Source organism: Clarias gariepinus, chromosome 12, assembly GCF_024256425.1.
Source record: "Clarias gariepinus isolate MV-2021 ecotype Netherlands chromosome 12, CGAR_prim_01v2, whole genome shotgun sequence".
Taxonomy (NCBI): domain Eukaryota; kingdom Metazoa; phylum Chordata; class Actinopteri; order Siluriformes; family Clariidae; genus Clarias; species Clarias gariepinus.
In genome coordinates, this window is record NC_071111.1 from 31690001 (window position 1) to 31699359 (window position 9359).

Below are 9359 nucleotides of genomic sequence, written 5' to 3' on the forward strand. Positions count from 1 at the left end.
TCATGTACACACACCTGACAGCTTTACATCACACACACACACACACACACACACACACACACACAGGTCTATATCACCATCTCACACACTCATGTACACACACCTGACAGCTTTACATCACACACACACACACACACACACACACACACAGGTCTATATCACACACTCATATACACACACCTGACAGCTTTACATCACACACACACACACACACACACACACACACACACACACACACACAGGTCTATATCACACACTCATATACACACACCTGACAGCTTTACATCACACACACACACACACACACACACACACAGGTCTATATCACCATCTCATACACTCATGTACACACACCTGACAGCTTTACATCACACACACACACACACACACACACACACACACACACACACACACACACAGGTCTATATCACAATCTCACACACTCATATACACACACCTGACAGCTTTACATCACACACACACACACACACACACACACAGGTCTATATCACCATCTCACACACTCATGTACACACACCTGACAGCTTTACATCACACACACACACACACACACACACACACACAGGTCTATATCACACACTCATATACACACACCTGACAGCTTTACATCACACACACACACACACACACACACACACACACACACACACACACACACACACAGGTCTATATCACCATCTCACACACTCATGTACACACACCTGACAGCTTTACATCACACACACACACACACACACACACACACACACAGGTCTATATCACACACTCATATACACACACCTGACAGCTTTACATCACACACACACACACACACAGGTCTATATCACCATCTCATACACTCATGTACACACACCTGACAGCTTTACATCACACACACACACACACACACACACACACACACACACACACACACACACACACAGGTCTATATCACACACTCATATACACACACCTGACAGCTTTACATCACACACACACACACACACACACAGGTCTATATCACCATCTCACACACTCATGTACACACACCTGACAGCTTTACATCACACACACACACACACACACACACACACACACACAGGTCTATATCACCATCTCACACACTCATGTACACACACCTGACAGCTTTACATCACACACACACACACACACACACACACACACAGGTCTATATCACACACTCATATACACACACCTGACAGCTTTACATCACACACACACACACACACACACACACAGGTCTATATCACCATCTCATACACTCATGTACACACACCTGACAGCTTTACATCACACACACACACACACACACACAGGTCTATATCACCATCTCACACACTCATGTACACACACCTGACAGCTTTACATCACACACACACACACACACACACACACACACACACACACACACAGGTCTATATCACCATCTCACACACTCATATACACACACCTGACAGCTTTACATCACACACACACACACACACACACACACAGGTCTATATCACCATCTCACACACTCATGTACACACACCTGACAGCTTTACATCACACACACACACACACACACACACACACACAGGTCTATATCACACACTCATATACACACACCTGACAGCTTTACATCACACACACACACACACACACACACACACACACACACACACACACACAGATCTATATCACCATCTCACACACTCATATACACACACCTGACAGCTTTACATCACACACACACACACACACACACACACACACACACACACAGGTCTATAGCACCATCTCACACACTCATATACACACACCTGACAGCTTTACATCACACACACACACACACACACACACACACACACACACACACACACACAGGTCTATATCACACTCTCACACACTCATATACACACACCTGACAGCTTTACATCACACACACACACACACACACACACACACACACACACAGGTCTATATCACCATCTCACACACTCATGTACACACACCTGACAGCTTTACATCACACACACACACACACACACACACACACACACAGGTCTATATCACACACTCATATACACACACCTGACAGCTTTACATCACACACACACACACACACACACACACAGGTCTATATCACCATCTCATACACTCATGTACACACACCTGACAGCTTTACATCACACACACACACACACACACACACACACACACACACACACACACAGGTCTATATCACCATCTCACACACTCATATACACACACCTGACAGCTTTACATCACACACACACACACACACACACACACACACACACACACACACACACACACAGGTCTATATCACCATCTCACACACTCATATACACACACCTGACAGCTTTACATCACACACACACACACACACACACACACACACACAGGTCTATATCACCATCTCACACACTCATGTACACACACCTGACAGCTTTACATCACACACACACACACACACACACACACAGGTCTATATCACAATCTCACACACTCATGTACACACACCTGACAGCTTTACATCACACACACACACACACACACACACACACACACACACACACACACAGGTCTATATCACCATCTCACACACTCATATACACACACCTGACAGCTTTACATCACACACACACACACACACACACACACACACACACACACAGGTCTATATCACACACTCATATACACACACCTGACAGCTTTACATCACACACACACACACACACACACACACACACACACAGGTCTATATCACCATCTCACACACTCATATACACACACCTGACAGCTATACATCACACACACACACACACACACACACACACACACACACACACACACACAGGTCTATATCACCATCTCACACACTCATGTACACACACCTGACAGCTTTACATCACACACACACACACACACACACACACACACACACACACAGGACAGTATAATTTGTGTGAATCTACAGCAGTAGTGTGTGTGTGTGTGTGTGTGTGTGTGTGTGTGTGTGTGTGTGTGTTACCGTTCCCCAGTAGAGAGCTCTGCACTGACCCACAGCCGCTCGCCATCGCTGCCACTCAGATGTGACGTAGAATTTCTGCGACGCTGGAGTTATTTATTTATATATTTATCCCAATAAAAGGTAGTGAAGCCCTAAACAGTCCCCGAACACTCCGCACTGAGCGCTGGTGGTGTGACGTCTGTTCCTCTCAGAACTCCGGAGAACGCGTTAGGGTAATTCCCTCCGGATTTAGAGTTTTATTGCCCGTGTTCTTCCTGCTCTGACACACACACACACACACACACACGTCCGGGTTCACACAGCGCATGCGCACTGACACTGCACTGAAGCTGCGGCGCTGACTCACCGTACAGGAACCAAGCGCAGGTAGGAACTGAAAGCGGCGGGTGTCGGGGCCCGGGGGACCACTTTACCACACGGACCACACGGAACACTTTATCGTGAACACCCTGATAATCCCGAGCGTGACGTAACCCGGTGATTTTAAACGATACGGAAGCGCAGTGTGATGTTTTAATATCGTTTATCAGGTTTTTATCTCTTTGTTCACGCTCGAGTCTGTATGTTGGTGTAGTTTAGTGTTAGTTACTGAGGGACTAGTGAGGGTAAAATGATCACAGCTGCTGTTTACTTCATGTTTCTCTGAGTCTGGTATTAATTACACAGGATTTTATTCTGAATAAACCTCATGATGGACCTGTTTGAGAATGGCAAGGTTGTAAAAGTTTGTGCACCCATGGTACGCTATTCAAAGTAAGTCGATGCATGAGGATTGTAAAGACTCTTATGTGTGTGTGTGTGTGTGTGTGTGTGTGTTCCTGCACATTGTGACCGGTTGTGTTGTGCTGCAGGCTGGCCTTCAGGTCCCTGGTGAGGAGCTACGACTGTGACCTGTGCTTCACCCCCATGATCGTGGCGGCCGACTTCATCCGCTCTCCTAAAGCCAGAGACAGTGAGCTCACCACTAACAGCTGTAAGTCTACGCAAACACTTTGTTGTTGTTGTTGTTTTATAATCAGCACACATCTGCCTCACCCCGATGCCCTGTTTTGCCCCAGTTGACCGACCCCTGATCGTCCAGTTTGCTGCGAAGGAGGCTCAGACACTCGCCACTGCTGCTGGTCTGGTCGCCCCTTTCTCAGACGGCGTGGATCTGAACTGCGGCTGTCCTCAAAGGTAATCGCAAATAAAAAATAAAAAACAGTGTTTCTCCGAGGATGCTGAAAGATGCTATCTGATTTTGGTGTCCTGGTGTGTGTGTGCGGTATTCTCAGGTGGGCCATGGCAGAAGGCTACGGGGCGTGCTTAATCAACAAACCACAGCTGGTGAAGGACATGGTGAAACATGTCCGGAACCAAGTAGACAATCCCAGTTACGCAGTGTCTATTAAGATAAGGTACCTGTATTTATAGCAAGGCTTTTGCTCCGGGTAATCTCATGATTCTATAATCCGTGTATTTATTTTGCTTAGATGTTCAGTTTAATTCCAGAATCCACAAGGACTTGAGGAAGACTGTAGATCTGTGTCAGAAGGTGGAGGCGGCTGGAGTGTCATGGATCACGGTTCACGGGCGGACGGCGGACGAGAGGCATCACCCGGTGCATTACGATGCCATCAAGATCATTAAGGACAGCCTTCGCATCCCGGTTGTCGCCAACGGCGATATTAAATGTCCCAGAGATGTGGAGTCTGTGTGTGAGCTTACAGGCGTGGATGGTATGTGCTAATGTGGGCTTTTATATCTTACATGCTATTACAAATTAATTTTCTGTTAACAGATATTAAAATGAGAATAAATTATGCAGATTAAGTTAATAAAATGAGAACAAATATTTTATTGCTATAGGCTGCAACATTTTGCAGCCTATCTAAAGATACAATTTAAAAATTGGTTGTTTATCAGCAACAACCTCATTTCCCCTCTCATCTGTTCCAAACACTCAGCATTCAGCATCATCAGTACACTGGACATTAAGGCCAAACACTTTGGTCTCATCTGTCCACAGAACATTGTTCCAGAAGTCTCATGGATTGCTCAGATCCAGTTTTGTGGACCTCAGTCATGTGTCCATGTTCTTTTTAGACAGAAGTGACTTTCTCCTGCCAACCCTTTCAAACAGTCTCAGTTCAGTCTTCTTCTACTTGTGCTGTTGTGGACTTTATCATGTAACTTTATCAAAACTTAGTGTTTTCTGCATGTTTTTTTTTTTTGCTTCATTTTTGTTAAATAAATAATGGAACAGTGAAAAGAAGGTTGTATTTTTAATAATTGAAAACAGCGCTCTACAAACAAGATTGATTTGAACTAAATGTTTGAACACATTGGCCTGTCTTACAGGGGTGATGTCAGCCCGGGGGCTCCTGGCCAATCCGGCCATGTTCGCAGGCTATGAGCACACACCCCTGCAGTGTCTGTGGGACTGGGTGAACATCGCTTTGGAGCAGGGGACGCCGTTCACGTGCTTCCACCATCACCTAATATACATGTTAGAGCAAGTCACTGCTCACCCCGAGAGGAAGGTCTTTAATGGTTTGTCAAGTACATCTGCAGTTATCGATTATCTACAGAAGACTTACGGCTCTTCAGCGTTATGAGTACACAACTACCATAAATACTGAAACGTTTTTTATATGTACTTTTTTATATATGAAAAAAGAAATAAAGATTGTTTTTATTTATTATTGTCTTATGTTTTTTTTATATTTTACATACACTCTATGTCCACCATCCAGCTCATGGTTTGCTGCTCTGAGTGTGTTTATGACCGACTTCCTGTCTGATGGGAGTCTGGACTGACTGAAGCTCTCTTCCTCAGGGGTACGAGAGGAAGGGGGCTAGTGGGCTAGTGGACATTACCTCAGGTCACCTGCAGGGGGAGCAGGAACAAACACATCTATATACTGTACTGTTTCACAGACGTTTCTCATTCTTCTCCTCTGTGTGAAATAATTCGGAATAATATATAACTGGTCTACACACACATGGGGAAATGGGTGTGTCCTGATGCCTAGTTGGGAGTGTGTAATGTCCTGGTGTTTGTCAAATAAAAATAAATATATAAATAAGAAAAGGTCATTATGGATCGAGTCTAGAAAAATAGGTGAAAGAAAGCGAGAAAAGATAAAGGCACAGTACAGTGAAAAAGTATTTGTCCCCTTATTTATTTACATTTTGGTCACAAACCATGGTCTCTGATATTCATGTCTAAACAAATTCATGCCTAGATTTATTTGTGGATGAGGGGTTAAACCGTCCATAGAGACTGAGGACACGTGCAGGGTTTCACCCGCTGATCCAGAGGGACAGAGAGAGGGAGGCTGGGATTCTTCATCTTCATTTAAAAAACACACACACACAACACACAGACACACACACACACACACACACACACACACACACACTAACAGAAGAACTAAACCCCTCTGTAAACACTGTGAATGAGCCCCCGGAGGAAAAACTAAACATTTATTATCTGGGACTCACAGAAGAGTGTAAAAGTCTCTCAGTTAGTTATAAAGTGTCAGGACTAAATACAGTGTGTGTGTTAGTGTGTGTTAGTGTGTGTGTGTGTGTATATGTTAGTGTGTGTGTGTGTTAGTGTGTGTGTGTTAGTGTGTGAGTGTATGTTAGTGTGTGTGTGTGTTAGTGTGTGAGTGTATGTTAGTGTGTGTGTGTATATATTAGTGTGTGTGTGTGTTAGTGTGTGAGTGTATGTTAGTGTGTGTGTGTGTGTGTTAGTGTGTGTGTGTTAGTGTGTGAGTGTATGTTAGTGTGTGTGTGTGTTAGTGTGTGAGTGTATGTTAGTGTGTGTGTGTGTGTGTTAGTGTGTGAGTGTATGTTAGTGTGTGTGTGTTAGTGTGTGTGTGTGTGTTAGTGTGTGTGTGTGTATTTGTTAGTGTGTGTGTGTGTTAGTGTGTGTGTTAGTGTGTGTGTGTGTGTGTTAGTGTGTGTGAGTGTATGTGTTAGTGTGTGTGTGTTAGTGTGTGAGTGTATGTTAGTGTGTGTGTGTGTGTGTGTGTGTGTGTTAGTGTGTGTGTGTGTATATGTTAGTGTGTGTGTGTGTTAGTGTGTGTGTTAGTGTGTGTGTGTGTTAGTGTGTGTGAGTGTGTGTGTTAGTGTGTGTGTGTTAGTGTGTGAGTGTATGTTAGTGTGTGTGTGTTAGTGTGTGTGTGTGTGTTAGTGTGTGTGTGTGTATATGTTAGTGTGTGTGTGTGTTAGTGTGTGTGTTAGTGTGTGTGTGTGTTAGTGTGTGTGAGTGTGTGTGTTAGTGTGTGTGTGTTAGTGTGTGAGTGTATGTTAGTGTGTGTGTGTGTGTTAGTGTGTGAGTGTATGTTAGTGTGTGAGTGTATGTAAGTGTGTGTGAGTGTGAGTGTGTGTGTATGTTAGTGTGTGTGTGTGTGTGTTAGTGTGTGTGTTAGTGTGTGAGTGTATGTTAGTGTGTGTGTGTGTGTTAGTGTGTGAGTATATGTTAGTGTGTGTGTGTTAGTGTGTGAGTGTATGTTAGTGTGTGTGTGTGTGTTAGTGTGTGTGTGTTAGTGTGTGAGTATATGTTAGTGTGTGTGTTAGTGTGTGTGTGTTAGTGTGTGTGTGTGTGTGTGTTAGTGTGTGTGTGTGTGTTAGTGTGTGAGTGTATGTTAGTGTGTGTGTGTGTGAGTGTATGTTAGTGTGTGTGTGTGTTAGTGTGTGTGTGTGTATGTTAGTGTGTGTGTTAGTGTGTGTGTGTGTTAGTGTGTGTGTATATGTTAGTGTGTGTGTGTGTTAGTGTGTGTGAGTGTGTGTGTTAGTGTGTGTGTGAGTGTATGTTAGTGTGTGTGTGTGTGTTAGTGTGTGTGTGTTAGTGTGTGAGTGTATGTTAGTGTGTGTGTGTGTGTGTGTGTGTTAGTGTGTGTGTATATGTTAGTGTGTGTGTGTGTTAGTGTGTGTGTGTGTGTTAGTGTGTGTGTGTTAGTGTGTGAGTGTATGTTAGTGTGTGTGTTAGTGTGTGTGTGTGTGTTAGTGTGTGTGTGTGTGTGTGTGTGTGTTAGTGTGTGTGTGTGTTAGTGTGTGAGTATATGTTAGTGTGTGTGTGTGTTAGTGTGTGTGTATATGTTAGTGTGTGTGTGTTAGTGTGTGTGTGTTAGTGTGTGTGTGTGTTAGTGTGTGAGTGTATGTTAGTGTGTGTTTTAGTGTGTGTGTTAGTGTGTGTGTGTGTGTGTGTGTTAGTGTGTGTGTGTGTGTGTTAGTGTGTGTGTGTGTTAGTGTGTGAGTATATGTTAGTGTGTGTGTGTGTTAGTGTGTGTGTATATGTTAGTGTGTGTGTGTGTTTGTGTGTGTGTTAGTGTGTGAGTATATGTTAGTGTGTGTGTGTGTTAGTGTGTGTGTATATGTTTGTGTGTGTGTGTGTGTGTGTGTGTGTTAGTGTGTTAGTGTGTTAGTGTGTGTGTGTTAGTGTGTGTGTGGTGTGTAGTGTGTGGTGTGTAGTGTGTGTGTATGTGTGTGCTGTGTGTAGTGGTGTGTGGGTAGTGTGTGGTAGTATGTAGTGTGTGTGTGTGTATTTGTTAGTGTGGTGTGTGTAGTGGGTGAGTGTGTGTTAGTGTGTGTGTGGTGTGGTAGTGTGTTATGTTTGGGTGTGTGTGTGGGTTAGTGTGTGTGTATATGTTTGTGTGTGTGTGTTAGTGTGTGTTAGTGGGTGTGTGTGGTTGTGTGTATTTGTTAGTGTGTGAGTGTATGTTAGGAGGTGTGTGTGTATGGGTGTGTGTGTATAGGGTTAGTGTGTGTGTGTTAGTGTGTGAGTGTGTAGTGTGTGTGATATGTGTAGTGTGTGTGTGTGTTAGTGTGTGTGTGTGTGTTAGTGGGGGTGTGTGTGTTAGTGTGTGGGTTTTGTAGTGTGTGGTGGTGTTGGGGTGTGTATAGTGGTAGTGTGTGAGTGTGTGTAGTGGGTGTGGAGTGGGGTTGGGGTGTGTGGTGTGGATGTGGTCGGGTGGAGTGTGTGTGTGTAGTGGTGTGTGTGTGGTTGTGTGTGAGTTAGTGTGTTAGGTGTGTGTGTGTGTTTGTGTGTGTGTATAGATGTGGGTGTGTGGGTGTGTGGGGGTGGGTGAGTGGTGTAGATGTGAGTGTGTGTGTGTGTGTGTGGTTGTGTGGGTGGGTGGTGGGTGTGTGAGGCGGTGGGGTGTGGGGGTGTGAGGGGGTAGGGTGGGTGTGAGTGTGGTGGGTGGGTGTGTGTGTGGTGGTGTGTTGTGGGGTGGGTGGGTAGTGGGTGAGTGTGCGGGTGGTGGGGGTGTGAGTGTGGGGGTGTGGGGGGTGGTAGGTGGGGGGGGGG

At 44.7% G+C, this 9359-nt stretch overlaps 2 protein-coding genes across 3 annotated transcripts in view; one reads left to right on the forward strand and one right to left on the reverse strand.

The window, feature by feature from the left end:
• cog5 (component of oligomeric golgi complex 5) overlaps positions 1 to 3313 on the reverse strand; it is an 18586-nt gene extending 15273 nt beyond the window's left edge. The window contains exon 1 of the mRNA XM_053509030.1: positions 3059 to 3313. Coding sequence (XP_053365005.1) covers positions 3059 to 3104 — 46 coding nt within the window. The 5' untranslated portion in view covers positions 3105 to 3313. The remainder of the gene's footprint in view (positions 1 to 3058) is intronic.
• A 29-nt stretch (positions 3314 to 3342) lies between these two features.
• On the forward strand, positions 3343 to 5740 carry dus4l (dihydrouridine synthase 4-like (S. cerevisiae)). Of its 2 annotated transcripts, none has more exons than XM_053509036.1 (6): positions 3343 to 3424; positions 3910 to 4031; positions 4117 to 4234; positions 4333 to 4455; positions 4550 to 4776; positions 5399 to 5740. In XM_053509036.1, the coding sequence occupies exons 2-6, from the start codon at positions 3965 to 3967 to the stop codon at positions 5653 to 5655; spliced, it is 792 nt and encodes a 263-aa protein (XP_053365011.1). In that variant the 5' UTR covers positions 3343 to 3424; positions 3910 to 3964; the 3' UTR covers positions 5656 to 5740. The 2 variants fall into 2 exon arrangements, with proteins under 2 accessions (XP_053365011.1, XP_053365010.1); XM_053509035.1 differs by lacking the exon at positions 3343 to 3424 and adding an exon at positions 3470 to 3811.
• The last annotated feature ends 3619 nt before the right edge of the window (positions 5741 to 9359 follow it).

Bases quoted from the DNA above. Each gene is read 5' to 3' on its own strand.
- dus4l (XM_053509035.1), top strand. From the start codon at position 3,747: ATGATGGACCTGTTTGAGAATGGCAAGGTTGTAAAAGTTTGTGCACCC. The intron at 4,032-4,116 runs GTAAGTCTACGC...GTTTTGCCCCAG, and splicing joins TGAGCTCACCACTAACAGCT to TTGACCGACCCCTGATCGTC. The intron at 4,777-5,398 runs GTATGTGCTAAT...CCTGTCTTACAG, and splicing joins TGAGCTTACAGGCGTGGATG to GGGTGATGTCAGCCCGGGGG.